This window comes from Symphalangus syndactylus, chromosome 18 (genome assembly GCF_028878055.3).
Source record: "Symphalangus syndactylus isolate Jambi chromosome 18, NHGRI_mSymSyn1-v2.1_pri, whole genome shotgun sequence".
In the NCBI taxonomy this organism is placed as follows: Eukaryota; Metazoa; Chordata; class Mammalia; order Primates; family Hylobatidae; genus Symphalangus; species Symphalangus syndactylus.
In genome coordinates, this window is record NC_072440.2 from 100682136 (window position 1) to 100698661 (window position 16526).

A 16526-nucleotide genomic window follows, 5' to 3' on the forward strand; every position below is an offset into this window, starting at 1 on the left:
GTAATCATCCAGACGAATGCCCCAGGTCCCTTCCGCCCTTTGCAGCCACTGTGAAGCTCAGAGTCCCCCCAAACTACCTTTCCTTGGTGGCAGGATTCTCTGCAATTCTGAGTTGGTTTCTTCCGTATTTGTTCTCCTGCACATCCAATGCAGTCTGCCTTTTTATCCTCAGGAATTCTGCAACATGTTAATATATTCCAGTTTTACGGCTTTATTCTTATTTCTTTTCCAAAACTATCCATTTTAAGCAGCTAGTCCCCAGAGATGACTAGCCACACTACCTTATCTCGAAACAATGCTATGAATACTCACCAACAAAACAATACATGCATTATAAGTTTTATTTATAAGACTGGAACAGACAAGAATATTAGTTTGAGGGTTTTTTCCAATTTAAATTAACTAATAAAGTGGGGAGAATGACACAAAAACTGCTATTTACAAAAGACAAGTATGATTAAAGAAGGTCAGTTTTTATTCCAAAATAGGAATAATGAGATATACAAAGTGATCATTTTATAAACATTGATCTAAATATTTAATACTCGTGGACTTTTTTTCTTAGGAAAAAAAGATTGACATCAACTCTTCGGCATCATCTTTTACAATCATTTATTCTTGGATTGTTATCCATTAGAGTGCTTATAAATGTCTAAGATAGATGTGTAAGAATGCATTCTGAGGCCAGGCGCAGTGGCTCACACCTGTAATCCCAGCACTTTGAGAGGATAAGGTGGGCAGATCACCTGAGGCCAGGAGTTCAAGACCAGCCTGGCCAACATGGCAAAACTCCGTCTCTACTAAAAAAAAAAAAAAAAAAAAAAAAAAATTAGCTGAGCATGGTGGTGGGCGCCCATAATCCCAGCTACTCGGGAGGCTGAGGCTGGAGAATCACTTGAACCCAGGAGGCAGAGGTTGCAGTGAGCTGAGATCATTGCACCACTGCACTCCAGCCTGGGCAGCAAGAGTGAAACTCCGTCTTAAAAAAAAAAAAAAAAAAAAAGAATGCATTCTGATGATTAAATTGAACCGTCTTTAAACTTTTCCTTCAAGTTATGTGCCACTTCAAAAACAGTGTGGCATTGAGGGTAGGCGAGTGGGAGAAGGGAGACCTGGACTGCAGAGTCCAGAAGCCAGAACTTTGAACTGTGCTTCTAGCTCTTTCCAGCAATGAGAACTTGGAAAGGTAGACTCTTTGCATCTCAACCTTCTCATCTTTCAAAGGGGACGAATAATTCCAATCACACAGGAAAGGACTGAACAAGATGAACGAGATGATCACTGTCCAGGCGCTGGGCAATGGGTGGCCTCTCAACTGTGGCTTTAAAAACCATTCTGGGCCAGGCACCGTGGCTCACGTCTGTAATCCCAGCACTTTGGGGGGCCGAGGCGGGTGGATCACGAGGTCAGGAGATCCAGACCATCCTGGCTAACATGGTGAAACCCCGTCTCTACTAAAAAATACAAAAAATTAGCCGGGCATGGTGGCGGGAGCCTGTAGTCCCAGCTATTCAGGAGGCTGAGGCAGGAGAATGGTGTGAACCCGGGAGGTGGAGCGTGCAGTGAGCCGAGATCGCACCACTGCACTCCAGCCTGGGCGACAGAGCGAGACTCCATCTCAAAAAAAATAAAAATAAATAAAAATTAAAAAAAAAACCATTCTGTCAGGCTGTGAAGGGGTGAGCCCTAAGAAATACATCTCCCTGCCTCCTTCTCTCTTCTGTTCCCACCTCTAGTCAAGTGAGATTCTTCCCTGAGGAACCGAACATTAGTAAGAGAAAATGAGCTACTTCAGGAACTGAAAACTAAACTCTAGTAAATTACAGTCATAAGTCTAGTTCTCATCAACTATTTTCTATATCACTTTGGTTGTTTTCATTGTTTGTTTCAAGTAAGCAATGTGGTCCTTTCTCCTTTGTAAGGCTAATTTTAGGTCAACCTCTGTTAGCCTCATTTCCTACCCCCACCTCCACCCCCCCCCCAAAAAAAAAACCTCTTTAGTTTTAAAGAAAGCTTCTCTGCATTTTTGCCCTTTCTAAGAGGTAGGGTATTTACCCTATATTATTTTAATAGGATCATATTTGCTCCGAAGTAAATCAATTTGTTTAACTTTATTAAATTTGATGCCTTTGGGCTAGCCTCTGAAACAGCAAACTTATAGGCAATTAAATAATTGTTATTAAAACGATCTACTTATTTTTTCTTGTCTCCAGCCTTTACAGTTAAAATGTTCCTTTGGAATATTGCTCTGTAGGAGGTTACAGGGGAACCTACTTCGCTGAAATCCCATCTACTGAAATACTGGCACCGCTACAAAATAACCCAAGATTCTTTAGAACTAACAGAAAAAGATCAGGTTTGTCCATGGAAGCACACGAATGGCAGGACAGGGAGTAAATCTTTGTTCCTCGTGAAACGGGCTTTAAAACAGCCCAGGGCAATGGGCTGGCCCAGAACTTGGGAGTCTCAAGTTTTCATTCCCACCCACTGCGGAGTCTTTTCCTGGCTCCCAGGACCACAGCCTCGGGGGCCCATGTGTACTAGGAGGGGCTGCGCCTGGACAGTCCCTGGGGTCCATTCCAGTCAAACACCCCACAGTTCCAGGCCTCCCTTTAGCCTCAACAGCACGAGGGCTCTGAGCACTCATCTCTTCCAGAAAACTCGCCGCTGTCTTCCTCAGATGTGTCGTCCGGTCAGAAAAAAGAGCGGCCGGTCTTCCCTGGCATTGGCGGTCTGGAACTCATCGCGCAGCCGGAACTGCCACTCATCCTCGAGCTCCAGGCGGACGACCGTCTGGCGCAGTGAGCTCCGGTCCTGACAGATGACACACAAGGTCGCACCTGCGTGGACAACGGCAGGGGTGTGGGAAGGGAAAAGGTGAGTTTATCCAGAGGAAAGCGGCTGCCCGGATTCTACTTGCAATGACGAGACAGGGCGCTGCTGAGAAGGGCGGAGGCGGCGTCCAAGTCGGCCTCTTGCTTCTTTCGGGATGATGTACAATCTTAGCGAGACAGGAGTGTGGCTGGGATGTGGCAGGTGTGCGGGGGAGAAAACACGGAGGCAGAAGGAAAGCTGAGCAGGGACTGAACCGAGGTGCGGAGAGGAAGGAGAGAGGCTGGTCGAATCGCAAACCAAGCATCCTCAGCCCCAGCCGGTAGCTCACATACCCCACCCTACCTACCCCACCTTACAGCTTCATCCCCCTCTTCTGCCACCCATCCAGGCCTGGGGCAGCCCCCACTGTCCCACGTGCCAGCCACAGGAATTCTCCTTCCTCTCAACTCCCAGCACGTGGCGACACCTCAACCCGGTCTCCTCCACACTTTCCCTCTCTGCTCCCTCCCCACCTTTGTGTCCAGTGCTCCCTTTAGATGAAATGTTTCCCAAGGCAGAGACTGCTGTAGAAACCTCTTGATCTTTCCCAAGGCCTTAGATGCTGCTGGTGCTCATTCAGTGCCTGCTAGAGGGGAAGGTCAGAGCCAAGGACCACCAAGGAAAGCGAAGGTCAGCTAGGGATCTGAGCAGGACTGGAAATGCAGACTGGAAATCGTGTTTTCAAGTCATGCAGAACAAGTGCTTGTCATTCTCAACCAAGCTGGTGCAGACAGGAGAGAGACTGGCGTAAAAGTCAAGGTGGTGTGGCACCTCCCAGGACGAGGAGGAAGACTTGTCTACCAGGAGGAAGAGCGTCAGCAACGACCGGGACACTGATGTGAAGGATTTGGGTTGGAAAAGAACACAGATGGCTGGTGCGGTGGCTCACGCCGGTAATCCCAACACTTTGGGAGGCCGAGGCAGGTGGATCACCTGAGGTTGGGAGTTCGAGATGAGCCTGGCCAACATGGCGAAACCCTGTCTCTACTAAAAATAAAAAATTAGCTGGGCGTGGTGGCGGCACCTGTAATCCCAGATACTCAGGAGGCTGAGGCACGAGAATCACTTGAACCCGGGAGGCAGAAGTTGCAGTGAGCCAAGATCGTGCCACTGCACTCCAGCCAAGGTGACAGAGCAAGACTCCATCTCAAAAAAAAGAAAGAAAGAAAGAAAGAAAGAAAAAGAAAGAAAGAAAGAAAGAAAGAAAGAAAGAAAGAAAGAAAGAAAGAAAGAAAGAAAAGAAACGAAACACAAAGGCTAAAAAATGTCTGCAATTCATCTAAAAGAAAGGGGGACGTGTCTTGCCTCTACCCAAACAGGTATAGGGGAAAGAGAGCCCCTGGGGATCAAATCCCAGCTCCCTGCACTTCTCTGGGTGGCTGAGGCAGTCACTTCCCTCTCTGATCCTCAGTTTACCCATGGGCAAATAAGGACTAGGACCAAAGGTCCCCTCCTGAGGGTACCCGGTGACTACAGCCATTGAAGACAAGGTGCAGAGTTAAGAGTACAAAAGTTACCTTTCAGAAAATGAAACTTTTTCAAAAAGCTAGCTCCCACGAAAGAGTCACAGAGGTACAGCAGCAGCCCACTGAACAGCAAGTCTGAGCAGCTGATGTTTAAAGAGTGGGGCCTGGAGCTCACGTAGCAAACAGAAATCTGAAAAAGAAGAAATCCAAGAGAGGGCACTGTTTTCTATGAAATGCTCAGTAACATTCTACTATAGGTTTGCATGTAGTAAATACCAACTGCTTGGTCCAGCTCAAGATTTTTGGGGGGCCAGAGACGATATTTTCATGTTATTTCCAAATCTGTATCTGAAAAATAAATTCTGGAAGTTTTATCCAGACTTATCTAGTCATGAGTTTATCTGAGAATCAGAATATTTAGGTCGGGTGCGGTGGCTCACGCTTGTAATCCCAGCATTTTGGGAGGCCCAGGCGGGTGGATCCCCTGAGGTTGGGAGTTGGAGACCAGCCTGGACAACATGGTGAAACCCCGTCTCTACTAAAAATACAAAAATCAGCCAGGCGTGGTGGCACATGCCTGTAATCCCAGCTACTTGGGAGGCTCAGGCAGGAGAATCACTTGGACCCAGGAGGCGGAGACTGCAGTGAGCTGAGATCCTGCCATTGCACTCCAGCCTGGGCGACGAAAGTGAAACTCCATCTCAAAAACAAACAAACAAACAAAAAGTTTGGGCATCAGAATTGGGCTGGCTTCCTATCTTCTTACTTCCGGGCAAAGCATCTCAGCTCTCTCAGCTCAATGGCAAAAGCTATAAAGTGGGGTCAACCCCAAGACAAAGGAGTTGAGGACTTAGGGTCCAGAGTCCCAGATTCCAGCCCATCGGTTCTAGAGATTTCTCTGAATTAGGGATTCGACAGCGCCCCCTCTGAAAGTCACCTGAGATCCCAGGTTCAGGTAACAGTCGACAGACAGCACTGGGTGGTCATGGTTCTTCAGGGACAGCGGGAAGAAGAGGTGGCTGTGGTGCTGCAGGAACTTCTCCAGCAGGAGCTGGGCGGGCGCCGCGAGGAACGTGTGCTTGCTGTCCGGGGCACAGATGTACTGGGCCGGCACGACCGCTGCGGAGTTATCTGACACCTGCACGGGAAGGGGGGTGTCAGGCCACTACCGCCCTGAGGAGCGAGGACCTTCCCACGGCTTCTGGGCTGCATGGCTTCTGGGCTGCACGGGTGGCCCAGGCATGGAAGCTTGTGTCACTCAGCGGAATGAACTGAGAACACATACTTCAAGAATAAACTTCTCTATTGAGAAAGATTAGGTTTTACTCAAGGGAAACATGAAAGAGACATGTCAAAACGAATCAACCCAATCAGTAAGAATTATAGACACTGATCATTCCATGCAGGAAACCAGCTTTCTGGTCTAGAGAAACAAGAGAACCCGTGGGCCTGGGGGATGCAAGCGTCTGGGAGTGGCCAGCTCCCCACCAAAGATCCTGTCCCCCATCCCGCCCAGCCCCGGGGCTCTTCCCACCCACAGCCAGCATCCAAGCGACAGGCTCTTGCTCCATCACCAACACGTTTACCTCTACGTAATCAGACTGTCGCTGGCTTCCCTCACATGAGTCCTAGAGAAAAGTCTGGAACTTTCCCATGGCTGGGAAGGCCTGCCTACTTCCCCAGCTCCTCTCCACCACCCTCTTCCCCTTCCTCCATACTGACCTCCTCGCTTCTACCATTCTGCACCTTCACCCACTGAAGGCATCCTGTCCCTGCTCCTGCCTCTGTCCCTGCCCGTGCCCCTGCCTCTGTCCCTGCCCGTGCCCCTGCCTCTGCCCCTTCCCATGCCCCTGCCTCTGCCCCTGCCTCTGTCCCTGCCTCTGCTCCTGCCCCTGCCCCCTGCCCCTGCCCCCCTTCCCCTGCCCCCCTGCCCCCCTTCCCCTGCCCCCCTGCCCCTGCCCCCCTTCCCCTGCCCCTGCCCCTGCCTCTGCCCCTGCCTCTGTCCCTGTCCCTGCCCCTGCCCCTGCCTCTGCCCATGCCCCTGCCCATGCCCCTGCCCCTGCCCTTGCCCCTGCGTGGGCATGTGGCTCACTCTCTTTCTCCAGGTCTCTGATTTAACGTCACTTCCCCAGGGACTCCCACAGACTCAGGTCTCCCCGCGACACACACTTCACCTTTGTGGTGCTTCTCCCAATGGTCCTTAACTAGCCATGTGTCTAACATCTGCCCCAGCTGCTGGGGTGTGTACTCCTGAGCATGCGGATTGGCTGCTCACTAAATATTTGGTGAATAAATGAAAACAATGCAGGGATTTCACTCACATGAAAGATTCTAAGACATGACTAGCTTTCTTATGTATAACCAATATGCAATCAAATATAATAGAAAATTAAGATTATGTTCAAATAATAAAGATAAAATACCTAAGAGTTAAAAAATGACACTGAAGGACATAAAAGTTGGTTTTAAAGGCACATCCACATATGGCCCTTTGGTGGAGACACGGTAAAGGTGTCTGTTCTCCCTGATTAAACAACAAACCTCACACAATTGTAAGATCTCAGTGATGCTATAAGTGGGGGCCTTTATTTAAAGGTCTTGTTACTTTGCAAGAGAAATGAGGAGAGGCCCCACACTCCCGGAAAAGGGGCAATCCCTGCCTCTGGGGGTCAGTGGAGATGGAGCTGGTGTCCCAGTTCAGACCCAGCCCACCTCAGCATAGCTAACTCCATCAGGAGTTTACAGAGACGAGGAGGGATAGAGGCTGGGAAAGACAGCTGGTGGCATTAGGGCAGGATCAAGACAGACAGAAGTGACAGAGAAAGGGGCTCTGGCCCACGGGACTGGGGAGAACTTCGGGCAGAGACACACCTGCTGCATTGCTTCCTGGAAGACACAGAGCTATCAAGACTTGCTGTGATTTTACGTCTTAATTCCCCAGGCCTGCTCAGCTGGAACACACATATCGTACCAGGTCTCTCCCCACCGCGAGGCTGCCCAGTGGACACACAGTATGACTATGGGGCCAGCCTGCAGAGCCATTCAGATAGTTATGCAACCAGGCACCATCCCAGGGGCCCAAGGAAGAGCGTGGCCTGAGACCTCACCCAGCTGGGGTGGGTGAGAACACACAGGAAGGCTTGGATGTAGCCTTGCACCCAACGGAAGCTTGCAGGATACTGGTTAATATCAGGTAGAAGAGAGACCCCATGGGCCCTGTCATTTCCCAGGGCTCGATGCCGATTAAAAACCTTTACTGATCCCACCCAGTAGGGCCCTGCCCCATGCGCTTGAAAGAGACATGGCCTCCTTCGATGGCTCCTACCCTCAGTGTGCGTGCCAGGGTGGCACAGGCAGTGGACACAGAGGCCTGCCCAGCAGCGAGGAGCTCACCTTGGATGTGATGTGGAAGGACCTGTGGCCGCCCACCACGATCTGCTTCTTCATCACGCTGAAGCGGTTGAACCGGCAGAGCAGGAGGCCGGCGCTGTGCACCCGCAGGTTGAAGTCTACATCGTCACACAGGAACCTACTCAGGGCCAGAGGGAGGGTGGGTCTGATGGGCACGGCTCACACCCTCTGTCACTGCCCCCAGCACCTAGAGTGTGGGTTCCCATTTTTGGCGGCTATGAAGGCGGAGTGGGCTTCATTCTTGCCTCAAGACCTTCCTTACTCTAGGGGAAATATAAGGCAAAACAGACAAGGAAAACCCACAGGACAGACAGGGCCATTTCTGCACAGGAAAGGCAGTGTGTACCTCATGCTTAAACCACACAAGGTGGTGACCACAGGCCAAGGACCAAGGACCAAGTGCACGTGAGAAATGTTACCAACACAACCTCACGCATCAGTGAAAAAGAAAGCAAAAAAAACCTCCCAGGGTAAAAACATGAGCTGCTTTTTACAGCTAAGAAGAATAGGGCTCGGAGGTGAGTGGCCTGCCTGCGCTGCAAAGATAACACGCAGCAGAACCCGGGCTCCTGGAGGCCCAGTCAGTCTGGCTCCAAAACCGACCCTCCTCGAGCGGCTGACGCAGGCTGTGGCCCACTGCCCAGCGTAGAGAGGTACTCCATGAACACTGAGCAATTGAATCCTCTGGAGATGTGAGCACTTCTGTGACTAGATATGTACAGAAACCTACGGAAATTGTCATTTTCTTCAGTGCTAAAGCTCCTAGAAAACAATGTATTGGGAGAATGAACCAAAAAGGCCAGAAAAACACACAGTCCAATATAACTCACTCAATAAAGCATCATGAGAACTGGTGAATGAAGCTGAATGACCTGCGAATACTCAAAATTATTCAGCACTAAAAAAACTGGGACAGCGGAGAGCAAGGCCAGGTCAGTGCTCACAACCAGGACGCCTCTGCAGCCCCAGGCTGCCCTCACTCAGGACTCTGCACCCCCAGGGCCGCTGCCCCCTCTGCCCCAGGTGCAGGAGCTCACCGGTTCTGGTTGTACTGCACGTTCTGGGTCAGGTCCACGTTCAGGATGATGAAGTTGTGCACGTGGCAGCGGGAGAAGGGCTCTCGCACCTCGCTGGCCCGGGTCTTGCTGGACCACTTCCGCAGGCCCAGCAGGGCGTAGTGCATGATGTTGGGGGCCGCCTCGATGTGCTGCATGATGTGCTTCAAAGACACGTTCCTTTCCGACCAGGAGAACTCCCTGCTCGAAGGAGGGAGAGTGAGTCCCTAGGCTGACACATGAGCAGCAGCAAGGCCCTTGGGACCAGGCAGTGTGGCACTGGCTCTCAGACCGCCATGAACACCTGGACGGGCCAGTGCCCCGCACAGTCCCCCTCCGGGGCCAGGCACCCTGCTGGGCACTTCTCACAGGCGCTCATTTCTTCTATGTGCTGAACACATTTGCAGACCATTATTTAGTCAATTCTCAAAACAACCCCATGGCACAGGTATTAATCGCAGACGAGGAAACTAGAACCCAACATGATTTAGCCATTTGCCTAAAGCCACACAGCAAATAAAAATAAAGCTAGGAGTCAGCAGTCAGGCTAGTGAGGAGGGCTGGGGCTGGGGGCAGCAGGAAGGGAGTTTCTGGGGGGCAGCAATGTCCCTTTCTTAATATCGGAGTTGGTTAAATGAATGTGCTTAACTTGGGAAAAGTTCTGTATATGTATTACACTTTCCTTTTTGTCTATATATTATACTAAATGGATAGTGTGATTTTCTGTATTATACTTCAATAACAATTTTTTTTCCTTTTTTTTTTTTTTTTTGAGACAGAGTCTCGCTCTGTCTCCCAGGCTGGAGTGCAGTGGCGCCATCTCCACTTACTACAAGCTCCGCCTCCCAGGTTCATGCCATTCTCCTGCCTCAGCCTCCCAAGTAGCTGGGACTACAGGTGCCCGCCACCACACTCAGCTATTTTTTTGTGTGTTTTTAGTAGAGACAAGGTTTCACCGTGTTAGCCAGGATGGTCTCGATCTCCTGACCTCGTGATCCACCCACCTTGGCCTCCCAAAGTGCTGGGATTACAGGCGTAAGCCACCGCGCCTGGCCCAATAACAATTTTTTAAAATTAAAAGCAAGCCAGGCTTGGCACGTGAGCTCACTTTTACCACACCCAGGGCTCTGGGAACCACAACCACCCCTTCTACTATGAGAGGCCCTCCGGTCTTCCAGGGGTGGGCGCATTCCCCATACAAAGAGGGCACACTCGTTGGTCATCATTCGTAGGGTGGCAGGAGGTGGTGCTCTCAGGCCACCTCACCTGCTTCTCTCCCCAGCAGAGTCGACGTCCACCACGTTCCACATCACACAGGAGTCATCAGAGATCACAATGAAAGGCCAGATGTCCTGCGGCTTGATCCCCAGCTCCTCCTGCCGGTTCCGCTCAAGCTCCAGGTTATGGTAGGACAGCTCCTTGATGAGGAAATGGGCGGCACCTGCAGTGGGCAAAGCACCTGGACTCAGGGCTGTCCTGCACCCACACCCACAGCAGACAGACCCCAGGCAGACCTGCTGTCGAGGCCGCCCAGACAAGCCAGCTCCGACCTTCCTGACATGAATCACCTGTCACAAAACACAGCCCATGGGCTAGGGAGAGAAAACTACAGAGAGGAAAACACTCCTCTCCAGGTGGAACACAAATTTGCTTTCTTATGCTTTCTTCTCTAACCATTGAAAATATCAATTTGGCCAGGCGCAGTGGCTCACGCCTATAATCCCAGCAGTTTGGGGGGCCGAGGCAGTCCAATAACCTGAGGTCGGGAGTTTAAGACCAGCCTGGCCAACATGGTGAAACCCTGTCTCTACAAAAATGCAACAATTAGCCAGGCGTCATGGCTGGTGCCTGTAATTCCAGCTACTCGGGCAGCTGAGGCGGGAGAATCGCTTGAACCCATAAGACAGAGGTTGCAGTGAGCCGAGATCATGCCGTTGCACTCCAGCCTGGGTGACAGAACAAGACTCCATCTCAAAAAAAAAAAAAAAAAAAAAAGAGAGAAAGAAAGAAAGAAAATATCGATTAAATGGATAACCAAACACTGGGTGTGGGTGGGGGGAAGACTGCATAAAAAAGTCAGACAAAATGAAAATAGCTTTAAAAGTCCAAAAGTAAAAGGCCTGATGTCACATGTTTAACTTTTGCCTCTAGAATCCTCTCTCAAGTGTTCGTTCACAGGAGTCTGACTGAGTAGGTGACATTAAAGGACACTCACCAACTCCAGCGCTGTTGAAGATACTGGGGAGCACCAGCATGATGTGGTTGGGCCAATATTTCTTATAAATGGCCATCTCGTATTCCTTGACAACCAGCACATGCAAATGGCTGGCACCATCCATTGCATGGTACAGATTAAAGAGCCCATGTTCGTGACGGCCAGTGGTTGGAGTGAATGTCGGACTTTTTATATATTCATGGCTCTGCAAAGTACAGGTATCATGAGGTAGAGTGTTTGTAAACGTGGCTGCAATTATTCCCTTGACTTGTGACTTTGCAGCATTTTCCATCAAAGAATGATGACCATTCTCATACTGCTGGAATTTTCAGCCTTGTGACTTGCTTGTACCAGGAAGAGGCAGGAAAAATGGCCTTGTGCCAGTCCTGGGCATAGCCTCGAGAGGACTTACATGTTCCATGCCCTCTCAGAACTCTCCCACGCACAAGCCCGGGCTAGCCTGCTGGACGATGAGAGACCACAGGGAGGAGAGCTGAACAGCCCAGCTGAGGCCCCCAGCCAGCCCGCAGACAACCTGCTGGCTCACTATCGACACAAGTGAGTGAGTACAAGCAAGCCCAGAAAACCATCCAGCTGAACCAAGCCCAAACTGCTAGGCCACAGATCCCAAAGCTAATGCTTATTTGGGAATGGTTTGCTAGGCAACAGAAACTAACTGGCATATAGCAATTAACCAAGTTCATTACCCTCTCATATTAGAATCTAATATTGTGTCCAGAGCACACATTATTCGTGTATGTCTTTAATTTTCCATACACTATGAACACATAACAATCGCTGCCCCATAGAGCTTAGCTATCCACTCGGGTTGTTATATCTTTTATGTAAATAACTGTTTTCTTCAACTCCTTCCTTAACAGTAAGTTCATCTGGCAGAGCTAGGCCTTCTGCTCCCTCTGAATTCCTCAAAGCACCTGCCACAATACTGTGAAGCAGCTGGTGCTCATGGCCAGCTCCGCCAGGAAGGCTGGAAGGTGAGGGGAGTGGTGGAGAAACCCCAGCTCTCATATTTCACCCATGGAATTTCACTGCAACACCCAACCCCAGCCTGTGGGGTAGGAGGTACCTTACAATGATGGCCTCTTGGGTACATTACAAATATTTTCATTGCTTAATAACAGGCTGCTGGGTCTGAAAGGCCAGGTGCAACTCCACAGGTGCCTGGCACTCTGGAGAAGGAAAAGCAGCTTCTCCACATGGCCTGCTTTGAGTGGGGCTGGTTAAAGAGCAGCCAGCTGACTCAGGTGATCAGGTGAGCACTGTCAAACCAAAAGCTCTACAAGGAGCATCTCTGTAAGAATGGTCAGAGACAATGGAACATTCAGAACAATCTCTTCAAAAGATAAAGGAAATGTGTCTTTTAGAGAGACACACTGAAATATCTATATCTATAGGTATAAATATGTATAGATAGATGACATCATTTGAGGTCTGGAATTTACTTCCAAACAAAACAGGAAGGAAGAAGAGGAGAGAGGGATGGATGAAACAAGGCTGGCTATGAGTTAGCAATTGCTGGAGTTGGTAATGGGCCCTAGGGATTCACTGTGCTGTCCTATCTACCTAAGCCTATGCAAAATGTTACCTGGCAGAGCATTCAAGAAAAGACAGGGAGGGGATGAGCATTTACCCAGCTCCTGTTATCTTCCAGGCACGGAGCTAGGGGCTTTCATCAGTTATTCCAAATAGTTCTCACCACAAGCTTTTGCAAGTTACTACTGTCCAACGTTACAATGAGGAAACCAAGGCTTGCAGATATTAAGTGACATGTTCAAATAACAAAACTACTAAATAGTAGAGCAAGGCTGAGGCTTGAATTGGTGTGACTCCAGAGCCCGTGTGCAACACCAGCCTCTTCCAAGTTCAGTCCCTGTATTGGTGTCTGCACTCCCTCATCAGGCAGCTCTGTCTCTAGTTCCCGGCTCAGTCCCCACTTGAAGCCACTTGGATCTGCCCCACTAGGTCTCTGAGCCAGTACCTTGTCTGTCACGAGGGGCAGTCGCATGCTCTCCAGCTGGCCTCCAGGTTGGCTGAAGACAAAGTGGTGCTCCTTGGACTTGGGGATGATGAAGTGCAGCTGGATCTCCTCTCCTAGCATGGAGTAAGAGAAGGCAAAGGCGTGCAGGGTGGACTCATACAGCTGGGGTGTGGGGGAAAGGACAGAGCTTGCCGTCAGAGTCCAGCCTGCTTCCCAGAAGACCCCAGGCCCACTCTGTTGTGACAATGTGCAGCTCACAGTCACCACTTCCCTACAGCACAAGAAACCCACAGGGTGACTCCAGTGCAAAGTGCAGACACCCGGGTCTGTTGACAGGGCAAGCACGCCCGAGGCCACACACCCACAGCGAGAGCCTGCTCCCATCCTCAGTCCGCATGGGGCCTCCCAGCTGTGCCACGCAGGCATCAAGCTTTCTGGTCCCCGTGGCTTTGAACCAGAGCCCTGTTCTGGGTCACCAACTCAAGCATTCATGCCACAGAGCTCATTTTTAATTCTAATAAATGTATTTTTCCATCATAGTTACATGCAATCGCATATTAACACTAGCTGCATATGCTTGGACACTCCTATAACACGGCTCGCCAGGCACTGTTCTGTCCTGTGTGCTGCGATTAACAATCCTACAAAGCAGTACTGTCATCATCCCCATTTTACAGATGTGGAAACTGACATTCAGAGACCTTGGGCTCACTCCTGTCACCAAGTCTGGCTGTGCCCTTAGTCACCTCCTCCAGCCTCCACTTCCCAGGAGCCTCACACCCTACATCTGTGCACGTGCTGCTCTGGCTGTGACCTCCAGCCCAGCTTTGCCCTCAGCTTGAACATCCTCTTAGGACCCCACCGACCCATGGCCCTCCCTACTGACATCCCCTCCTAGCATGTGCTATGCATGCATCCCAGGGTCTGCAGGGAAGGAGGCAGACGAGCACACACTGCTTTAATCTCTGCCATGGCTCTTCTAGACCCACAGAGCCCTTTCTTTGGGAGCAGAGATGAGAGAGAAAGGGATTTTGACTGGGGGAGGCAGTTAAGGAGGACACACTGAGGCAGTTTCATAAAAAAGGTCAAGGGAGCCTTGGGAGGCAAAGGAAAAGAAAACAGAATGAGCAGGTGTAGGCCACATGGAGATGGCAGCCAGGGGGCCACGCGGCCTCTGCACCCGTGCCAGCTGGTTTCAAGCCCCCTCACCATCCCAGGCATGCTCCTCTTCCACTGTGGCCCCCAGACCTGCGCACCCCTGAGAACACAGGCCAGGCGCCACCCAGCCGGCTGCCTCTCCTCCTCTGCGCTCTGATGTCTGTTGATGCAGCCCGAGGTCCTGATGGCACCACCTACTCCTGACACTGACAGGGATGAATGGGGACCAACACCCTTCAGTCCCTTTCAGTTCTCTACATTTCAAAATCAAGGACGTGTTTTCACATATGTTTTTGTTTGCCTTGAAAGAAAAACTACATCTCCAAGAAACAAAATGTTAGGAGAGTTTATCTGGAACAAATGGGATTACTGATTATTTTGACCCTTAAAAAATTGCTCGTATGTTCTTTCTTTCATCTACAGCACAATTGCACACTCAAACAATGAGTGCTGCGTCCCCGGCAGCCAAGCTCAAGGCCAGGCAGACAGGGGCTGTTTCCCTCTGCAAAAGGGATAGAAAGAGAGGCCAGTGCTCTTGCCTCAGGCCTTTCTGAAAGCAGCCCAGGACATCAGCTACCCTACATGCCTCTCCTCCCCAGCCAGGCATCTGACTAGCTCCCACCAACTCTGGCTCTCTCCCTCCGCCCCTCTCTCCCTTGCTTGGGTCTGAAATGAAAAGAAATATTCAATGTAAAATAAATCCTCTCCCCTGTTTATAAATCACCAGCCTCAAGGCCCTCCATACACCTCCATGGCACTAAGAGACCAGTCTAAACACAGCTCTGCCCACACTGGGCTCCACTTGGAGTTCCTGCTGAAAGAGTCCTCGTTCCTCCCCACAGTGCCCACCAGGCATTTTGTGGTCTGGCCTCTGCCCACCCTCCAAGTTTCGTGGCTGAGTGTACCCACCCCAAAGTCTGGGTTCCAGAAACACCCAACCCACATCACCTCCCATCCCCCAGAAACCCCACCTCCCCTCTCCCATACATGCTGTCCCTCTCCCTTCATCTTATTAATTCTTGGCCCCTTGGCAAATTCTTATTAATTCTTCCAAATCTTCTCTCTTCCGCTCCCCACCCAAACAGGATCCTCATTTATAAAACAGGGACAATGAAATTTTAGTGTGAAGTAAATAGGACACTAGACAGGACAGCTCCCATCCAGTGCACCTTGAGTGGCTGGCGGGTGTGGCTTCAGGTGATCCACCAGGGCCTGAGGCAGCCAGAGCCCTGGGTCAGGAGCCTTATCCATTTCTATGTGTCCAGGATAAATATTTTCTATTGCATAAAAGGTTGGGAGAGACTGATACATAAAAAGTGCCTAGGCACATTGCCTAGCATGCAGTAGGTGCTCAATAAATGCAAATTCCTCCTCTTACCAATGGATTTCTGTGCCTCAACCATAGTACTCTTTCTGCCTACTTCACATCATTATGTTTTGCTTATGTGCACATCTCCCTCCTAGACTGAGTGTGGAGGATGGGGACAGAGTTGATTCAGCTCTGCATCCCCAGTGCCTGGTACAGAATAAGCACCTGGTGAGCATTTGCTGCATTGGACTAACTTCTGAAATCACTGGGACCTAAACATGACGACCACCTCCACGGTTGGGTAACTTGGCCACTGATAAACACACAACCCCAGGAGAACCATGATGCTCTAGTTCCAGCAATAATTTCACAGACAATTGAAGGGAACAGAGGATGCAAGTAGACCAGGAAGCCAGGGCTTCCAGAACTCTCTATCTCCCACTCTGGAATTAAAGCGTGAGAGAGCAGGGGAACCGATGATGTGGGCCAAGGTGAAACGCCTGGTGGGGAGCTGCTGGGGCCTACCTGGTAGCGGGGGTGGAAGCCCATGTACTGGTGGCACTGCTCACAGTGGTGGTAAGTGTTGTATGCTGCGTACTTGGACAGTCTCATTCGTGCCGTCTGACGCCGCACATAAAGGTCCTCTGGCTTCCGGGACATCCCTCTGTCTGCACCAAATTCCCCAGAATTAAAAAGCAGCAGGGAGCAAAGCAAACATTATCCCCTGCCTGCTCAAACAGAAACCAAAATGCTCAAAATGACCAGACAACAGGATTCTGTCTGGTTGGGGATGACTGCCTCTCACCTCCCTGGGTCCTGACATGACAGCTGGTCAAAGGAAACAACAAAGGACCACAAAGTGTCAGTGGAATAAACTAATTAAGGCACTGTCCATATCATGTCTTTCTGTAGACTAAAAATTTTCATCAGCACCTATGTAAAGATCTGCTATACAACAATTTAAAACGACTGCCAACTTAACATACCAGCACTGAATGCAGATGAACTGCCCCTTGTTTTTCTTTTTTTGTTTGTTTTT

General features: G+C 50.2%; 1 protein-coding gene across 6 annotated transcripts in view; it reads right to left on the reverse strand.

Moving 5' to 3' along the window:
• Positions 1–200: 200 nt before the first annotated feature.
• The window catches only part of GREB1 (growth regulating estrogen receptor binding 1), a 160370-nt gene continuing 144044 nt past the window's right edge, over positions 201–16526 (reverse strand). For all 6 annotated transcript variants that reach the window (XM_063622833.1, XM_063622836.1, XM_063622835.1 and 3 more), the window contains 9 exons: positions 16013–16155; positions 13021–13182; positions 11022–11226; positions 10073–10247; positions 8789–9007; positions 7734–7869; positions 5278–5478; positions 4392–4530; positions 201–2840 (listed from right to left, as the gene is read on the reverse strand). In XM_063622833.1, the coding sequence (XP_063478903.1) occupies positions 2677–2840; positions 4392–4530; positions 5278–5478; positions 7734–7869; positions 8789–9007; positions 10073–10247; positions 11022–11226; positions 13021–13182; positions 16013–16155 (1544 nt within the window). In that variant the 3' untranslated portion in view covers positions 201–2676. The remainder of the gene's footprint in view (positions 2841–4391; positions 4531–5277; positions 5479–7733; positions 7870–8788; positions 9008–10072; positions 10248–11021; positions 11227–13020; positions 13183–16012; positions 16156–16526) is intronic.